This window comes from Emydura macquarii, unplaced genomic scaffold (assembly GCF_026122565.2).
Source record: "Emydura macquarii macquarii isolate MOO-44397 ecotype Brisbane River unplaced genomic scaffold, CSIRO-AGI_Emac_v2 contig_318, whole genome shotgun sequence".
NCBI lineage: Eukaryota > Metazoa > Chordata > Testudines > Chelidae > Emydura > Emydura macquarii.
Genome location: NW_027130455.1, coordinates 8,226,946 through 8,247,569, shown reverse-complemented (window position 1 = coordinate 8,247,569; position 20,624 = coordinate 8,226,946). Strand labels below are relative to the sequence as shown.

Genomic DNA, 20,624 nt, shown 5'->3' with positions numbered 1-20,624 from the left:
CAGCCAGTGCTTTGTCAAGCTGCACCTTAAAAACCTCTAAAGATGGAGATTCCACCACCTCCCTAGGTAACCCATTCCAGTGCTTCACCACCCACCTAATGAAAAACTTTTTCCTAATGTCCAAACCAGACCTCCCCAACTGCAACTTGAGACCGTTGCTCCTTGTTCTGTTATCTGCCACCACTGAGACCAGTCTAGCCCCATCCTCCCTGGAACCCCCTTTCAGGTAGTTAAAGGCTGCTATCAAATACCCCCTCATTCTTCTCTTTTGAAGGCTAAGCAAGCCCAGTTTCCTTAGCCTCTCCTCATAAGTCCTGTGCTCCAGCCCCCTAATCATTTTTGTTGCCCTCCGCTGGATTCTCTCCAACTTGTCAACATCCTTTTTGTAGTGAGGGGCCCAAAACTGGACACAATACTCTAAATGCCAATGCCGAATAGAGGGGAATAATCACTTCCCGCGACCTGCTGGCAATACACCTCCTAATGCAGCCCAATATGCTATTAGCCTTCTTGACAACCAGGGCACACTGCTGACTCATATCCAGCTTTTTATCCACTGTTACCCCCAAGTCCTTTTCTGCAGAGCTGCTGCCTAGCTCGTCGGTCCCCAGTCTATAGCTGTGCATGGGATTCTTCCTTCCTAAGTGGAGGACTCTGCACTTGTCTTTGTTGAACCTCATCAGATTTCTTTTGGGCCAATCCTCCAGTTTGTTTAGGTCCTTCTGTATCCTATCCCTACCTTTCAGGGTATCTACCACTCCCCCCAGCTTAGTGTCATCCGCAAACTTGATGAGGGTGCAATCTATCCCATCCTCCAGATCATTAATGAAGATGTTGAACAAAACCGGCCTCAGGACCGACCCCTGGGGAACTCCGCTTGTGACCGGTTGCCAGCTAGACATGGAGCCATTGATCACTACTCGTTGAGCCCTATGCTCTAGCCAGTTCTCTATCCATTTTATAGTCCATTCATCCAACCCATACTTCTTTAACTTGCTGATAAGAATACTGTGAGAGACCGTATCAAAAGCTTTGCTAAAGTCAAGGTATCTCACATCTACCGCACATCCACAGAGCCAGTCACCTCATCATAGAAAGCAATCAGGTTGGTCATGCATGACTTTCCCTTGGTGAATCCATGTTGACTGTTCCTGATCACCTTCCTCTCTTCCAAGTGCCTTAAAATGGATTCCTTAAGGACCTGCTCCATGATTTTTCCAGGTATTGAAGTGAGGCTTACTGGTCTGTAGTTCCCTGGATCCTCTTTCCTCCCTTTTTGAAGATGGGCACTATATTTGCTTTTTTCCAGTCCTCAGGGACCTCCCCCAATTGCCACGAGCTTTCAAAGATAATAGCCAATGGTTCTGAAATCACCTCAGCCAACTCCCTCAGCACCCTCGGGTGCATTGCATCCGGCCTCATGGACTTGTGTATGTCCAATCTTTCTAAATAGTCTAGGACCCATTCCTTTAGCACTGCGGGATCTTCACCTCCTTCCCATTCTGTGCCACCCAGTGAAGCAGTCTGGGAGCTGACCTTGTCTGTGAAGACAGAGGCAAAAAAGGCATTGAGTACCTCAGCTTTCTCCACATCCTCTGTCACTAGGTTGCCTCCCCATTCTCTAAGGGCCCACACTTTCCCTAATCTTCCCTCTTGTTGGCAACATATCTGTAGAAACCCTTCTTGTTCCCCTTCACGTCCCTTGCTAGCTGCAACTCCAATTGTGCTTTGGCCTTCCTGATTTCATTCCTGCATGTTCGAGTAGTATTTTTATAATCCTCCCTAGTCATTTGACCAAGCTTCCACTTCTTGTAAGCTTCTTTTTTGTGTTTAAGTTCGCCAAAGACTTCTTTGTTAAGCCAAGCTGGACGCCTACCATATTTGCTATTCTTTCTGCACATCGGGATGGTTTGCTCCTGTGCCCTCAATAAGGTTTCTTTAAAATACAGCCAGCTCTCTTGGATTCCTTTCCCCCTCATATTAGCCTCCCAGGGAATCCTGCCCATCAGTTCCATGCCAGACTTCATTTCAGATGTCTACAGGCCTGGCTCCACTGGATATATAAGCCAATCAGGAATTCACTGGAACTGCTGATTTGCCTACCTGCACAAGTGCTTCAGTCCCTGTACTCATGGTTGGCCTCTCAGAACATATGCAAAGGAGTTCCCCTTTTACCACAAGAACCAACTATGACTCTTGTAACAGATGCATCCACCAAAGGTTGGGGGACCCATCTCTGTCAACTTCAGGTACAAGCAGTTTGGTCTCCTCGGGAAGTTTCACACCATATAAATGTTCATGAGCTTCAATCTTTACTTGGGCCTCTGAGATGTTTAGGTCTACCATCAGGAATGAGGTGGTTCAAGTTATCATGGACAACATGATTGGTATGCTTTCCCTGAACAAGTAGGGAAGTGCAAGATCATCCCCGCTGTGCCAGTAAGCAATTCACTTGTGGAACCTCAGTATAAAGAACAACATCTTACTAAAAGCCTTTTAACATGTACCCATCTGTATCCAGTCCAGTACCTTCATGAGATCTGAATTTAGTACTGTCCTGCTTAGCAGATCCCCAATTTAAACCTCTGGCAACAATATCTCTGCCTTTATTATCAATGAAAACAGCGTTCTTGGTAGCAATTACCTCTGGTAGGAGAATGTCAGTGCTTCAGGCACTTCTAGCTGTCCCTCCTTATATAGTTTTCTACAAAGTTTCTCTTAGGCCACACCTTACATTTATGCCTAAATTAGTATCAGCTTTCCACCTTAACCAGAATATTCATCTTCCAGTATTCTTCCTGAAACCTCATTCTTCCAAGGCTGAAGAAAAGCTTCACATTTTGGACATTCGCAGGGTTTTGTCATTTTACCTGCACTGTACAAAGTCTTTCAGATCCTCTCCCAGACTATTTGTAGCCTATGCTGAAAGAATTTAAGGACAACCAGTAACGGCTCAGTGCACCTTGCACTGGATTTTGGATTGCATCAAGCTTTGCTATGATCTTGCTAAAGTCTCTCCTTCAGCAAGGGTAAGGACCCACTCTACTAAGACTCAGTCTAACTCATCAAGATTCTTAAGCAACATTCATATAGTGGACATCTGCAAAAGCAGCAACGTGATTATCTGTACATACCTTCTATAGATACTATGTTATTACTCAAGCTTCCTGAGATGATGCAAACTTCAGCAAGACGGTGTTGCAGTCTTTTTTTAAATACAGTGTACTCATGATTATCCAAATAGTGTGGGGAACATGGATTTTCTTCAGATAACCGGGAGTTTGGATAATCGAGAGGGCAGAAGCCATTCAACAGGGTGGCATCCCTCGTGGCTGGGGGCATCTCCTCTTTCTTACATTCCTGGCTGTAGCTCTCTGTTCTGCCCACAGCCTCCCCCAGCACCTTGTGCCTGCAGAGATTGGGTGTGACCAGCCCTGTGGCGGCTCTTGGAGCCCTCTTCACTCATTCCCATGACAGAGGGGATGGAGAGGGCTCCCTGTGCTGCCGCAGGAGGGTGGCCTCCTCTGCGACCAAGGGTTCATTTTCCTCCTTGGTGACCTGTCTTGGGCTCTCTGCTCTATTATCTGAACCTCCGCGTTATCCGAATCCCTTCCTCATCTCCCAGCATGAGATACATGAGCTGTGCAGGGATTCGGATGATGCAGAGGTTTAGATAATAGGCTTTCCGATAAACGGGAGTACTGTAGAACCTCAGAGTTACAAATACCTCGGGAGTGGAGGTTGTTCGTAACTCTGAAATGTTTGTAACTCTAAACAAAACATTATGGTTGTTCTTTCAAAAGTTTACAATTGAACATTGACTCAATATAGCTTTAATCTTTATTTAAACGAAACAAGCACAGTAACAGTTTCCTTACCTTGTCAGATTTTTTACATTTTCCCTTTATTTTTTTAGTAGTTTGTTATACACAGTACTGTGCTGTATTTGCTTTTCTTTTCTTTGTCTCTGCTTCTTCCTGATTGTGTACTTTCAGTTCCAAATGAGGCATGTGGTTGACTGATCAGTTCGTAACTCTGGTGTTCATAACTCTGAGGTTCTACTATGTACTGTAATCTATAGTCCTATTGACTGTTAGGAACCTGCTGACCAGTGATCTGCAGTGGATTGTATATGTGCACAATCACCTAGGAGGAAGAACAGTTATTTACCTGTACAGTAACTGTTGTTCTTCAAGATGTGTTGTGCACATGTACATTCTACAATCCTCCTGCCTTCCCTGTACTTCAGGTATTAGATAGGCAGCAGTGTGAAGGAACAGTGAGGGAAGCTGCTATCACACCTCTTTTATGCCTCAGTTCTGAGCATAAGGAGAGCAAGTGCTGCCTGTTGTGCTGCCTGGTGATAGTGCTGGCAAAAGTCTCTGACCTGAATACATTAGGTGCACTTACACCTACAGTGAAATATATATGTGCACAACACATCGAAGAAAACAGTTACTGTACAGGTAAGTAATTGTCTTTTTAGCACTAGTTATGGTGTGGATTTTGGTACAATGAAGTAATCCATAAATTAAATCAGATTTAAATCCTGTCTTACAGTCTCACATTTCCTACTTTCACTCTAGTATCTTGGATGGCTTGCCATCATCTCAAGTTAAAAATGAGCTAATTTTTTTCTCCAAATGCTCTCTATTGCCATCATTTTCTGTTGCTGCAAACAATTTCACCATCCTCCTTCTTACTGAGACTCACAATTAAGCGATCATAGATCCCAAGACCAGAAAGGACCATTGTGATTATTTAGTGTGACCTCTTGTATAAATTAGCCCATAGAATTTCTGCATAATAAATGTAATCTTTCATGAAAATTGTGCCTTTGTGGGCGTTTCTTCTGCACATCCAGGGCAAGAGCAAATTCTATCTGCTCAACCTTCATAATATTAAAGTCTGACCCTTCCTATGCATCTTAACAGCTAAATTATTTGTCTACATGCTGAACAACTTCCACATCAATTAACATAATTTCCTTCTCTCTCGTCTTGGCATCCATGTTGTCAAAATTCTCTTGTTACCCACCGCTCGGACCATTTCAACCCTGATTTGAATCCCCTCATTAATTTCCCATTGCTCTACATATACAAAGTCCAAACTTCTTGTTCTTGCTTTTAAAGCCATACATCATTCTCTCCTGGATTCAATTGCCCCCTGCCCCTTTTGCTTTCCGCATTTGTCACTGACGATGGCCATTTTAAGAATAGCCGAGTTCTTTCCACCTAAACATCTCTGAGAATCCCCCTTCTACTGCCTGATTCCCTTACTTTACCCTGCTTAGCTTACCTTCTTCCAATCTGTGCCCAGCACCTGGGTGGTTCTTTGTCCTCCTGTTGGCTACCTCCGAACTCTTTCCATGGCTTCAGAGCCATCCCTTCATTATCGGTATCAGTATGCAGAGTTATATTTAGTATTATTTGGTACCAGATGATCCCAAGATAATGGAACCATGATGTCTTTAATATGTCAACAGTTTTCATGTTACAATTAAGCATTTAAATATTTTACACAGCTAAAGGTCTTCATGAATAAGTGAATATAAAGCAGTTAATCTCTCATTCTGGTTACTGAAGTACTTTTAAAAATTGTCAACATGAGATGGCACTAAACAAATGTAAAACAATTCATATAAACACAGTACAAGAATTGACTTTGCATGGTTAAAAACAAAAGTGCCATATAAAATTTCCACAGAAAAAAACAACTGTGAAGTAAATCTGTGTTTAACTGGGCAGTTAATAAATATATGAAAGCTTAGTCTTGTTCATCTTTAATAATTTAATTTTAGTAACTGGTGCTTTTGTTACAGAAGTCCACTAATTAGAATGTTTAAACTTTGCAGTATTTGCCAGTTATGACTTAAATAAAAGATTATCTAAGATAGAAGAGTGACATATATTCTTAATATTCATATCTCCTTTCATTTTTAGTTTTGTAAACTGACACATAGCTATGAAAAACTACAGTTACACCAGATAAAACAAGATAGTGTTCATGGTAAAGAAAAATGTGCAGAAAATCTGGAAACTCCATTTGAACTGAGCAATTTAAACCAGAAATTGGAGGTAAGTATATTTTGCTATTATAGTAGACCTAGTACATCTTCAGAATTCATATTTGGTTTACAGTTGCAGGCTGTAAATCCTGTAAGCATGTAGTGTTCTATATACAATATGGTAAGAACCATGTGTTGATGTTGTTTTCTGTTCTTCAGAGGCATAATAAATTTTATTAATGCTGGTTTTAGCCCTGTTAATGTCGATCCGCCAGCTCATAAATTTAAATTTGAAAGAAATAGTTACTCTGTCCATAATCACTGCGGGACATATTATTCAATAAGGTGGTGATTCAGGAGAAATTTTGTATTCAGGGGGCTGCTCTAAGGGTTTCATGTTATGGTCACTATTCATTAATTTTACTAGATTTCAAGGCTAGAAGGGACTATTCTGATTATCTAGTCTGACTTCTTGCATAACACAGATCATAGGATTAACTCCTTCCATTTACAGAGGATTGTTCCTTCCTGATAGGGCACATCACCAGCCCTCCAGTAGAAGTGTGGCTGTCTCTTCCACATGGAAAATCCATTATAAAATCTGCCAAGCCTTGGACTCCAGAGTTGCTAACACTTGTTACTACTAGAGTAATGCATGATTTATGCATCCACCCAGAGCTAAATATATCTCTTCCATGATACTTTCAGAACCTGCAAATCTGAGAATGACCTTATCCAAGGTTTGAACATGAATATAATGCAGCACAATGCTACCAGTTGGTAAATTATGCAGAATGAAAAATGAATGTTTGGAATGTGTTCAGCAGAGTCTAGTTTTAAGAAAATTACTATAATGAAAATCTACTAAAGCTCAGCAGTACTCTACTAGGGCCTTGAACCTGCAGTCTTCGCTTTGTAATCCAAGTACGCCTTGTATCTGATGCTGTGAAGAAGAAAATAAAGGTTGTTTACATTTGCTTAGAATTCAGAAACTGACAGTAATAAAAGGATAGAAAAATTATGGCTCAGTCAGCTTCATAGGGCATAGATGCCACTGTTTACCTTCAGCAGCAAACAGAATCTGACTTTTCAAAACTCATAAATTACACGGAGTAACTACACAAATTCATCTAGGTTTCTGGAACTTACATTTCTCTTCGGATTAATGAAGTTCCTAATCTGCATTGTAAAGATATTTTAGGGTTTTTTTGTGTAAATCAATGCATAGTTACTTTGATTCTTTATCAAAACGGAAAAAGCAACATTCTCTGGTAACAATCTCCTAATTATTTTATTGGGTATCGGGGGCGGGTACAGGAAATTAAAATTGACTGGTTTTGGAGGGGCGCATTCTGTGTCCCCATCACAACCCCAGGGGCTAGAGGAGCTGTGTTCCTCCAGTGATTATTGGGAGGGATGTGTGCCTCTGCTTCCCCCCATCCTCCCTCCCCCCCCCCCCCACTTTTATATGTCCTTGTTGGGTATAATCTTCAAGGTCTAGTTTTGACTATTTAAATTCTAATACCTTTAAACAACTAATTAAAACACACGCAGTTCCATTACAGAAATATGAAAATAATACAAATTGCTAAACAGGTTTGGATTTAAACTTTGTGGACTCAAAACAGGAATTCCTCCTACCCCTCAAACTAAAAAACCCATAACCAGAACCAGCAGCAAAAAAGAGGGCAAGAGGAAATGCCCTCCCACATTCTTAAGAAAAAATATAATAATTCCAGCATTGAAATTGTTCATCTGAACATCAACAGCCTGACTTACTACTGCATTTATTCCAGTTTTTACTGGCATAACTCTATTGAAATCAAAATAATTACACTGCAAAAACTGGAGTAACACAGTGGTGAATCAGGCCTCTAATGTCTACAATAGCTGAAGAAACATGAGGCTTTAAAAATGTTTCTAACATTTTACTTCATTTATTGTGCATATTATTCAGTTTGCTCAGAATAACAGCTTTTTCAAGTGCTGGAATTTTCTTTTGCTGCAAAAAATGAAAAGACTCTCTTTTTACATTTGCTTCCTTCTTGTCTTTCCACAGATTTGATTGTCCCTCATTATTAATAATAAATATGTATGAATTACTGTAGGTGGGCAGGGGTGGGTGGCCCTGCCTCGCTGTCAACCCCCCCTCACTGTCAAGCTCTGAGGGAAGCCACCCTGGAGTAACAGCCTAAGCCAAGGGGAAGATTTAGCAGTTCTTTGAGTGGTGTCCCAGTGGGTGTTCCACTTTAGGTGTCGGCACATCCCGCATCCTTGACCGGAAATCTTTACGACTGTACTTGTCCAGGCCATGTGTGCTCAGCTCCTATCTGGCGGTGCTGTTGGCACATGCGCAATCTGATCCCCTCAGTTCTTCTCAACTGTCCACAGTCCGAGATGGAGCCCTCAGCAGTTCCTGACTTAACTTGTCCTACTACAAATAACTTTTAGAAACAGCTTAGTTTAGTCAATAATTACCTTAGTTTAATCAGTAGTTAACCTTACATACCTTCCCTTTAAAAAAAATTCCCTTCTCTTTCCCTCTTCTTAACTCCCCACTTAGATAGAGTAGAACAATTTCCTGGTAATAAAGAAATTACACCATGCCTGCTTCACCAGACTTTCAGAGGTGTATATAGAGATGCCATCCTAACATCTGACAGCCACTCTCAATGGGTCCACTGCCTGGGTGAAGGGAATGTACCACAAAAGTGAGTGCATTGTAAAAAATCTTAAAGCCAAAGCCAGAAGAGAGAGGGATCTGTGGTTGAAATTTATCTTTATGGAGAAGTTTCTGAGACCCTCCTCTGACCCGGGGCTAGAGATCCCCCCTTCAGAAACATCAGGAAAAAATCCAAGGAAAAGAGCCTCCACATCTCCTAAGAGGGATACAGTAAAGAAGAGAATTCACCCACAGGGCTAACAGCCCCAGGACTCAGTACCTATGAGGCACCAGGTTCCTTAGATATGATTCGGGCCCTGGCACCGAAGGACTTGAAACATCCCAATGCAGAGTCGAGAGATAAAAACAAACCAACCTCCTCCAGCACAGCACTGACAAAGGAGATGGATCAAATATCACTGAACCAACAGTCAACCATCACAGCCATGGTGCCAACAGATGTCACTGCACTGACTACAGCAAATCTTTGGCTCCGGCACCAGTGATGATCACGGCACCGAAAAAAGTCTCAGCACCGACTTCGGCACTGAAGACAATACCGGCACCAACAGCTGACAAGGAGCCAACAATGGCACCAAAGCTGACCATGGCACCAACATTAGATGCGGCAGTGACATCAGCACCGTCTCAAAAGCAAAAGCAAAAGCAAAAGCAGAAACAGCACCACTGTCATCAGACTGAGATAGTATTAACATCATCTCCACAGTCACCGTTGCCAGAGACGGACAATTCCCCATTATAGTTTCCACATGATGAATCTCTCTCCCAAATACCATTTTCAAGTGGAGATGACAGCAAGGCAGAGGGAGCTGAATTTTCCTCCCAATATACACCTTGTAAGGAAGCCAGTGCATTTCCATGGCATGGTCCACCCATGCAGTATGACAGCAATTGAAGAATTGGGGCGTATGGTCAAACAACTCCAGAGCTGATAGTAGATCATCCAGCCCTCATAAATGCAAACCTAGATCCACTACAAGTTCTGCTCCATCTCTGTCTGAACCCACCCCAGAAACCATGCAAGAAAGGGAGGAAAGCCTTGACCAAAAACCATCTTCTCCTAGACATGACGACTCCCCCTCACCAGATGAGACGATAATTCCTACTCCACTCACAGCCATGAATGTCTTCAAACATTTCCACAAGCTGTTTAAGAGAGTAATGGAAAACCTGGAAATTCCCCTTGAGGAAATCACAGAACCCCACCATAAACTGCTAAGGATCCTTCATGCTACAACCTCATCAAATATTAAATTACCCATGAATGAAGCACTTATGGAGCCAGCTAATAACATCTGGCAGACACCGGCTACCATTCCACGCACATGTAAAAGGATTGATAGAAAATATGTCATCCCTGCTAAAGGGATGGAATTTCTGTCCCCCCACCCAAATTCCCATGTCATTGATGCAGCAAACCAGCTATAAATCACCGCCCCATGATAAAGACTGGAAAATATTAGACTTATTAGGCAGAAAAGTATACTCATCATCAACATTACAACTGAGAATAGCCAACTGTGCAGCTTTATTGTCCAACTATGACCATGACATATATGACAAAATTTCAGAATTCATTAATGACATGCCATATAACAAGAGGGAACAATTCAGATAACTTATTAATGAAGGCCAACTCATTGCTAGAACTGCTCTACAGGCTTCTCTGTGGAAATGTTTTGAAGACATCTAGATATAGATGATACTGTGACCAGAATGACAGCCACAGCGATTGTTATGCATAGGGCCTCGTGGCTCCACTCTGCTGGCCTGCCTAGAGAATTACAGGCAAAAATAGAAGCTCTCCTGTTTGACAAAGTTGAAGTTTTTTGCGGAGAAGACGAGTGAAGTACTTCACACGATGAAAGACTCACAAGCGACCGTACAAACCCTTGGAATCTACACTCCGGCAACAAGGAGAAAACAATATAGGTTTCAACCATATGCTCGCAGATATCCATACTATTTGCATTGGTGAGCCACAAAGAGGCAAATAGAGACCACAAAAATGCCAATAAGCTCACCAAACATCATCCACCTCTCAACCAACATCAAATAAGCAACAGTTTTGAAACTTTGGTCGAAGATTTGAAAGAGCTCCCTCATCAATCAGTGCCAACAACATCAACCACCCAATTCAAGTTTCGCCTACAAAATTTCCGTCACAACTGGGCAACGATCACTTCAGACAAGTGGGTATTAGAGATCATCCGGTTGGGATATACAGTTCCATTCACATCCATTCCTCCTACCCAACCCCCTTCCCTGTCCCTCTTCAGAGACCCATCTCATGTGCAAGTGCTTCAAGAAATAAAACTTCTCCTACACATAGGGGCAATAGAACACGTTCCACAACAACACAGGGTGAAGATTTTTATTCCCATTACTTTGTGATCCAGAAAAAGAGTGGAGGATGGAGGCCCATACTAGATCTGAGGTCACTAAGCAAGTTCGTAAGGCAACAAAAATTCAAGATGGTCACATTATCCACCATAATATCAGCATTGCAAAGAGGGGATTGGTTCTCAGCTCTCGATCTTCAAGACGCCTATTTCCATATCACTATCCATCCAGCACACAGAAGTTTTATCAGATTAAGAATGACTGGGAATCAATATAAGGTATTACCATTTGGCCTTTCTACAACACCAAGGTTTTTCTCCGAAGTGCTTGCCGTAGTTGCAGCACATCTGCAGAGAGAAGGAATCACAATATTCCTGTGCCTAGACAACTGCCTGTTAAAGACACACACCCATATACTGGCTAGCCATGCTACCCACTGAACAATATTGTTGTTCCAAAAGCTAGGACTCAAGATAAACAATGAAAAGTCCACTTTGAACCTAACATAGCGACTGGAGTTTATAGGAGCAGACCTGAACTCAATAATAGTCTGGGCATCATTACATGCACCCAGATTCAAGGCCATAATAGACCTAATACTACAGGTAAAAAACAGCCGAACAGTATCTGTACACAATGACTTACCGCTCCTAGGACATATGGTAGCCACTACATTTGTCCAATATGCTGACTACATATGCACTGCCTACAGGGATGGCTAGCTTCCGTATACAAACCACATAAGCACATTTTAAACAGAATACTGACTATGCCAAACAAAGTCAAAGATTCCTTACTATAATGGACCTGAGATAGCAACATGATGATGGGAATCCAATTTTCACAACAGCTGCCATCACTCATGATTACCACTGATGCATCACTGCTAGGGTGGGAAGCACATCTCTGCAACCACATGATACAGGTTTGGTGGTCAAAAAACAAAACCAGTCTGCACATAAATCTCTTAGCAGGCATTGCAAACTGCTCAGAGCTCTATCATTTTCTACCATTCATAGAAAACAAGACAATAAAGATAACAACAGACAACATCACATGCATGTTTTATATCCATCGACAAGGAAGAGCAAGATCCCATTCCCTATGCACAAAGAAATGAAACTCTGGAATTGGTGCATCCAGCACAATATCAGCATATCAGTGGCGTACTTACCTGGCCAAAACACCACCGCAGACACCCACAGCAGACACTTTGGCCAAAATCATCAGTTGGAAATAAACAACAACGTTCTGAAAAACATTTTTCGACACTGGGGCCATCCAGTTATTGATCTCTTTGCTATAACAAAAAACCACTAATGCCCTCTTTTCTGTTCAAGGGCAGGACTGGGACCAGGTTCAGTGGGGATGCCTTTCTCTTCAACTGAAATAAAGACCTACTCTATGCATTTCCAACCAGAATCCCATCCACAAAATACATGCCAATAGGGTGACAGTGATAAATAATAGCACCCACATGGCCCAGACAAATATGGTACTCCAACCTACTTCAGATGTCAACATACAAACCCATCACTTTCCCATTTCAATACGATCTCCTATCCCAGGACAATGGCCGGATTTTTCACCCAGAGCTGCAGAGGTCCATCTAACAGCATGGTTCCTAACTGGTTCTGCCCAGAAGAGCTAGAATGCTCAGATCAGGTTAAACACATACTACTATTTAGTAGGAAAGCAACAACAAGGAAAACTTACCTGCAGAAATAGTATAGATTCATGTCATGGTGCAAAGATAGACAAATCCTCACTGCATCCTCACCCCTAAAGTGGAGCACCTCCAGGGACACCACTCAAACAAGAAGAGACTCAAGAGAGGATCACTCCTCTTCTGCAATAACTGAGGGTTCTTCGAGATGTGTGTCCCTGGGGGTGCTCCACTACCCATGCTCCTCCCCTCTACTTCAGAGTTCAAGGACAGGACTCTACGATAAACAAGGAACAGAGGGTGTTAGGTCACACATGCGCCAAAAAGGCGCCAAGAGCACCGCAAGATGGGAGCTGTGCACGTGCAGCCTGGACAAGTAATGCTGTAAAAATCTCTGATCAAGGATGCAGGACGTGCCGACACCTAAAGTGGAGCACGCACAGGGATGCACATCTTGAAGAACCTCAGTTAGTGCACAAGGTGAATAACCCTCTCATCCTGGGGCTTAAGTCACTGGGCCAGGTAAAGCAGTGCATGGTTCCAAGGCTCCGGCCCTCAGGCAGGGCGGGGCAGTAAGCAATCTAGGGTTTACAGGCAAGCGGTGAGCACCCACACAGTCTAGGGCTCACAGGCAGGAGGTGAGCACCAATGGTCTAGGGCTCAGCCAGGGAGTGAGCACCAATGCAGTCTATGGCTCACAGGAAGAGGGTGAGCAGCCACCCCTGGGAGAGGGGTATGGGATCCAGTCCCACCCTACTCCACTGGGTCTCAGACCAGGGCCCTGACAAAGGTGGAATGACCCACCACTGGGCTCCAGCTGAAACATGTAGACCACTGCTCTGGAACAAGCCCCTGAGGTGTACCTGAGTCCCAGGTCATCCTCCATCTCCCCGGGATACACGGCTAGTGGTTACCGCAGCAGTTCCTTGACGTGGGGGTGCTTCTGCTAGCTCAGGCTCATTCCTGGAATGGCAAGAGTCTCCGGTGGGCTCGGGCGCCAGCAACAGGCAGGAGGTGTCTGTCTCCCTTGGCATCTCCTTCTCATCTGAGGCCTGCCTTTTATACTTCTGGTTTCTGTCCCGACCTTTTCTTCTGGTCTGGAGGGCGTGCACTTCCTGGTTCCAACCACCAAAGAGTGGGTGGCCCTCTCTCTCTGTCAATCTCTGAGGGAGGCCACACCTCCCCATTATAATTACAATAATGGCTTTTCTTAGAACAATAAAAAATCTCAGCGTTCATTTTTAAAAGTGCACCAGTGCAACTTGGAGAAAAATTATTTCAAAGCTTAGTGACATTGTCTTGCTTTTTTTCAGGAATTTAAAGCAAAATCAAGAGAATGGGATAAAAAGGAGACGCTATATCAAAACCATCTAGTTTCTTTAGATGTTCAGCGAAAATTATTGTCTGAGAAGTGTAATTTATTTCAGGTATAGTTCCTGCCTTCCTGCTTTAGAAAAAAACTAGCATTGAGTGAACTATGAGTTCAACTAAAGAGCTGTTTTAACTAATATTAAAGTGTTTCTAAAACACTGTTTTTAGTGGTGTTGTAATCATGTTGGTCTCAGGATATTAGAGAGACGAGGTAGCTACGATAATATTTTATTGGACCAACTTCTGTTGGTGAAAGAGGTCCTACACATGCCTATCACAATATGTATTGTATCTCATTCAGTGCATTAAATGCCCTAATAACTATTATAACTAAATAACAACTAAATGAGACAATCATTACGCTCTCAAATGAACTCACAAAAAATGATTAAAGACAAAAGCCCCATATAGCCCATGGGTGAACATTTTTCACAAAACAATCAGTCCATATCCAACTCTCAGTCCTCATCCTCAAAGAAAACCTGCACAACACTTCAAAAAGATGAGCCTGGGAGCTTAAATTCATAACTCTGTTAGGTTTTTGTCTACATTAGCGTTTATAACAGCAAAACTTTTGTCACTCAGGGTTGTGAAAAAAAACACACCCCTGAGCGACATAAGTTTTGCTGACATAAGCACTTGTGTGGACTGCGCTATGTCAATGGGAGACGCTTTTCCACCGACATAGCTACCAGTGCTCGTTTAGATGGTTTTATTATGTCAGCGGGAGAACTCTCTCCCTTTGACATAACACAGATATACAAGCGCTCTTACAATACACTACACTCTACTGATACAGCTGTGCCGATGTAAGTTTTAAGTGTAGACTAGCCCTTAGACACTAATCATAGACTCAATAAAGACCCCGGATATATGGGTCATTACAACAATCTATAACCCACTAACCTCTTTTGTTCAATGACTACAGAGGTATTAACTGTCCACAGATGCCCTCCTGTTGATGCAGCCTTACTCATTTCGGGGAGGTGGATTATCGGCATTGACCAGAGAGGCAATCTGGGATTGATTGAGCGGGTCTACACGACCCGCTCAATCAATCTCGCTGCATTGATCACCGTGGAGCCCGCAATGTAGACATACCCTGAGTAGCTTTCCCAGACTCAAATAAAAGCTCTGTGTAAGCTTGAAAGCTTTTCTCTTTCATCAACAGAAGTTGGTCCAATAAAAGATGTTACCTCGCCCATTTTGTCTCTCTAAAACACTGCTAAATTTACAGTGACTTTAAAGAAGAATTAATATGCAAAAATTCAGATGAATTCTCTCTGAAACACTTAATGCTTGATACTTGAAGTAGTTTTTATTTGTTTTTCTTTTATATTGTGAGTAAGTAACAAGGTAAGTATTACAAATATTTGGAATAGCTAGATATAGAAAAATATTGTATACTCAGTTTTACTTTAAAAGAGCATGATCCATAGAGGGTCTTCTGCAGGTTCTTGTCTAGGTTGCATGTCTTTTATTCTAGTTATTATCCAGTTCATTAGGATGACCCTTGCTGCAAGAAAACTTGCAAAGAAAATAGAGCAAACTATCAGCGTTCATTCAATAATTGTCCATATTGCTCCCAACTCATGAGAAAAGTATGGCCCCAGATTGAAATCTCAAAAATCTTCTAGAAAGTAATGTATGTTGTGTCCACTCATCCCTCCCTCCTTGCATAGATTTTGGGGGTTATAATAGTTGAAGTGGCCTGACACACCTTCCAGTCCTCTTGACCACAAAAGGTGCAGCAAGTTGTCATCTGTGCTCTCCTCATTGGCTTTGGGGTTGCTGTTTTGTATATATAGTTAGTTGGTCAGTCAATTTTTAATCCACTTTAATCCCAGCACAAAGGGTAGATTTCTTGGAGTCTTGATAGACTTCAACTGTAAAAGCCTGCACATCCAAAAATAAGTTCCATGCCATCCAGGAGACAGGTTCCAGGCTATCGGTCTTTGAGGGAGCTGTCAGGTTTTGAGAGAGGAGCTAAAATGGGAGAACCTAACTTAGTTACTGGCTGACTCAGAGGGAGGGCAGATTTTGAGCTCTCACTGTGGGGGAGAAGCCTGGCCAGGGCCAGAATCTGTGATGGACTGCTCCCTATCAGGGCCTCTCTGAGAGAAAGGAAGAGTTTACATTGCTTTGTTTATTTTGAACTTTGGACACCTTGGAAGGGGTGAAACTGTTGTGTCCTACCTGGAGGCTAAATCACCTCAACCTGGAAGGTATTGGAAGCTGGATAGATCAGCTGAAGGCCCTGAGAGAAACAGAGGCAGAATCACTGCTGCACCAATCCATCCCACAAGGGGGCATGCTGGGATTGCATATGGCCACAGTCAATTAGGTGCCTAAATCCTTTTGTCAATCTAGCACTTTGTGTAATATGAGGTATAAACCATGGGTCAGTTTACCTCAGTTTAGAAGGGTGTTGAGCCACCAGGAGATATCAGAACACACAAAATAAGGCCTAAGGTAATCTATAGCATGTCTTCTCTCTGCCTCCATCAATGAAATAGGCTACTTATAGCTCTGAACACTTTTTTATGCAACATTTCTCTCTCAGGTGAGCTCTAGACCTGATGCCCAATTTGAAAGAGCAGTATTGCGGTCATTTTTCTGGACAATTACTACCGCTTGTTAATCTCCCAGGAGTGGGGATCCACATGGGTAATTCTTGAACAGAAAAAGCACTTACCATAGTAACTGATTCTCCAAAGTTACTGTGGATCCATAAACACTGCCTATCTTCCCCAACTCTCAGTTTAAGGATTCCTTAATTAGTGAAAGGATCAACAGGATGGTTGGAGGCCAATCCCTTATGATACCCTCAGCTCAGATCCCTGTGTGACTGTGCTTTCTAGAAGATTGTGAAAGTGCAGTTATTCCCAGTTGAGTGGATCCATGTAGGCAATCACGTCAGAGAAACACAGTTACTATGTAACTAACTGGTTTATATATACATATATATATATATGGATTGTGTGGTGTTAGTGTAATAGTCAAAGCCAAAATTTCTACACTCAAATTCACATACACAACTCTTATTGAAGTCAGTGTAGTGGAAGGCAAAATTGCCCTCAAGTGATTATTTTTCTTTAGCTAGGTGCTCCAAATATATCATTACATTCACCTTATTATTTATTCACATTACAACCTATATCTTTACCTCCTAGGGAAATAAATATAAGAAGGGAAAACTCTTTGAGAAATTCTGCAAACTTAAATTTTCAGTTTCTACCACATTCTTCCACTGAGGGCAAGGGATTTGAGGCCCAATTAAAAAAAGAGTGAAACATCCATTGCCCTTTGGAGAAGCAGCAAGGAAATCCTCCAGCATGCACCAGCCTCTCTGTGGTGTTCTATCCAACTCCCATTGTAGTTAATGAAAAGACAACTATTGATTTTAATGGTAGTGGGTGGGACCTAGAGGGATGAAATACAGTTCTTGAATTTCACTGAAAATATTTTCTTGTTCCGTAGAAACAGACACAGAATTACCAATTCCAAATCAGCAATAAGAACCAGAAACTGGAAGACACAACTACCTCCAGCCAACCCAAAATTGAGAGGGATGAGTTCATTATTGAAAAATTAAAGTCAACTGTGAATGAAATAGCAATAAACAGGAATAAGTTACAAGAGGAAAATCTGAAACTCCAACAGGAATTAAAAGCGTACCAAACACAGTGCCAGGTAATGACTAGTAACAGTATTTCTTCTCTATAATTACATAAAGATAAAGGAATTAATGTTGAAGCATTAATTACTTAGGAATACCTTTTCAAAAATTGCTTTGGGATGCCTATATGGATGTTTACATAAAGTACATTCTTTACAAAATCATAATGTGCTGCCAGATATGCCATCTTTTAAATGACACACAAGAGAAAACAAATATTTTTGATATGCTGTACTGTCATTTATTTTATTCTTGTCTAACTATGTTTTTACACCTCACACTTCACCACAGAAACCCAGATTCATTCACTTTATCTCCTATATCAATGGCTTTCATAAATTTTGTTTGTTTGGCTTACGTGGAGTAATACACAAGATGCAATGAAATTGTACCTAAGTATCGACAAAATTGTATGATAATACATTTTGTTATAGGCAGAGCTGGTAGCACAACTTTTGAAGACTGTTGAAGTTATGATAACCTGTCCCCTGGTTTTTATGGGCTACAGTGCTGTCTAGAATCTCTGCAGTGCTGTATACTGCAGCCCCATCTGCAACATACCCTTCCTGCCCTCAGCTTGCCTTCTATGCCAGAGCTTGTGAGGGTGTCCTGTCCTTGGAAGGCAGTCTTACTGTTATCTTGTTTAGTTCTTCTTTGACTAGTGTCCCTATGCATGCTCCAGTTCAGGTGTGCACATGCCTCATGCCTTTGATTGGAGATTTTCAGTATCAGTGCCTGTTTGGCCTTCACCTGAGCCCTACACATCCACCCTGGCTATGTAGGGCTGCATGGGCAAAACACCCTCAGTTCCTTCTCAGTCACATAGGCCTGAGACAGAGTGTTTAGCATGCCCACTTTAGAGCTGGTCAAGCTTGCCTCTTTAACTTTCAGTGAGTTGTAGTGTTTTGTTTAATTTAGTGTAGAATTTGATATTTTTTTTATTCTTGAGAATCTTTACTTATTTTCTTTGATCACCTTCTCCTCCTGGGACGTTTCCCTCTCTTTGAGGAGGTATGCCAGGATCATTGGGACTCAAGCATTGCCTCTCCTGCCAGGATGCTATCCCGGTCAGTGACAGACATTCCCAGTGCATTCATTGTCTGGGGGACACACACATCCCTCAGAAATGCAATTTCTGCTCAGTCCTTAAAAGCAGGGCTAGAAAGAACTGAAAGATTAGCCTTAAACTCCTTATGATGGAACTCTCTCTTCATCCTGCATCAGATCCAGGTCAGGAGACTTCCCCGTACATCAGTCTCTGAGTGAGCATAGTCTACCTCAGTACCACTTTTGTCTACACCTTTGAAGGAAAAGATATCAGAATTTACGGGGAAGGCCTCTAAGAAAAGGAGTTCTAGCTCTCCTCCCAAAGAGCCTATTTAAAAAAGATTTCAGTGTCACAGACTGTGAGGACTGTGATCGACTGTGATCATGCCCTCATGTCCCAGTCTGGGTACCATTGATGCTCCCAGCTCCTCTAGCATTAATAGTGCTGCTAAGTCTCTGAATTCCTCAAGGAACCATTGTACCAAGGATGCTTTGGTCCCTAAACCATCTTCAGTTCTCTCATAACCTGACCGGCGCAACAGAGAGAAACAGTTTGCTTCTAGCAAGATGGTACCAATGGACCTTGCTACGCTACCTCTGATACCTAGCCTCATGACTCCCTTGATACTACAGATGACTAACTGGCTGCCTCAGACTACACACTCTTCGAGGCAGTCAACATTATTGGTTCCGATGACTTCTACCAGAGGACACACATCCAAGCAGAGTCCACTGGAATTACATTTCTCCCCAATATCACCAGATTTCTCCACCTTTTTCTGGCAGAACTGGATGATGAGGAGGACCTTTCTTCTGAGTCTCATATCTCATTGGCAAAATTACCCTACCACATAGGGGTTCCCTCCCTGATACCTACAAGGAAAAAGATGATTCAGGAGGATAAATTCAGACTCCTCTTCAGTGGTATGAGCAGCAATGGATGCCACCCTGTATTCCTTATGATCACCCTCCTTCTATGCTTAGGAGTCTTAGAACCAGTTCCAATTCAGCACAGGGGGAAGGGATTTTACTCCAAGTATTTTCTGGTCCCAAAGAAGAAGGGAGATGAAAACCAATTCTAGATCTAAGACTCCTAAACAACTTTGTGAAAACACAAAAATTCAGGATGGTGACTTTTGCCACTATAATTCCATTCCAGTCCAGGGAATTGGTTTTCAGTCCTCAAGCTTCAGGATGCATATTTTCATATCATGATTCTCCCATCTCACAAGAGATTCTTTTAGTTTCTGATTGGCCAAGACCACATTCAGAATTAGCTACTTTCTTTCAGCCTTTCCTTTACTCTGAAAGTATTCTTGAAGGTTTTGGTCATGGCCTCTGTCTGTCTTCATTGAAGGGCGATAATAGTTTTTCCATGCCTTGATGATTGGCTGCCCAAGGGCCGGTCTTATAACAAGGATCTCTCCGCCATAAAGATGGCCTGTTCCTCAGGTTTGGTTTCCAGCTCAACATCGAAAAGTCCACTTTGACCCAAGTAAAAAAGATAGCATTCATAGGAGCCTCCTTAGATGGAGAAACAGCCAGAGTTTACCTCCCTACAGACTCTATGCAACCTCATTGCAAAAATTCAAATAAGCCCACAAACTTCGGCAAGAAATTGTCAACAACCACTGGGACATATGGTAGCGTTTACCTTTGTGACATGTCAAGCAAGGTTATGGCTTTGTTGCTTCCAGGAGTGGCTCAGCACAGCTTATTCACTGAACAAACACAGTCGGGACAAGCCGGTATCAGTCCCTCATCAAGTACGAGACTCCCTCAATTAGTGCAAAAACCCTCACAACTTCTGTGCAGGTGTTCCCTTTAG

The 20,624-nt window shown here is 42.3% G+C and overlaps 1 protein-coding gene across 1 annotated transcript in view; it reads left to right on the top strand.

Annotated features, from left to right (window-relative positions):
- Window positions 1-20,624, top strand: part of DEUP1 (deuterosome assembly protein 1) — a 64,487-nt gene that overhangs the window by 5,650 nt on the left and 38,213 nt on the right. Inside the window, exons 2-4 of the mRNA XM_067567382.1 lie at window positions 5,943-6,077; window positions 14,013-14,126; window positions 17,551-17,763. Of these exons, the coding sequence (XP_067423483.1) occupies window positions 5,943-6,077; window positions 14,013-14,126; window positions 17,551-17,763 (462 nt within the window). The remainder of the gene's footprint in view (window positions 1-5,942; window positions 6,078-14,012; window positions 14,127-17,550; window positions 17,764-20,624) is intronic.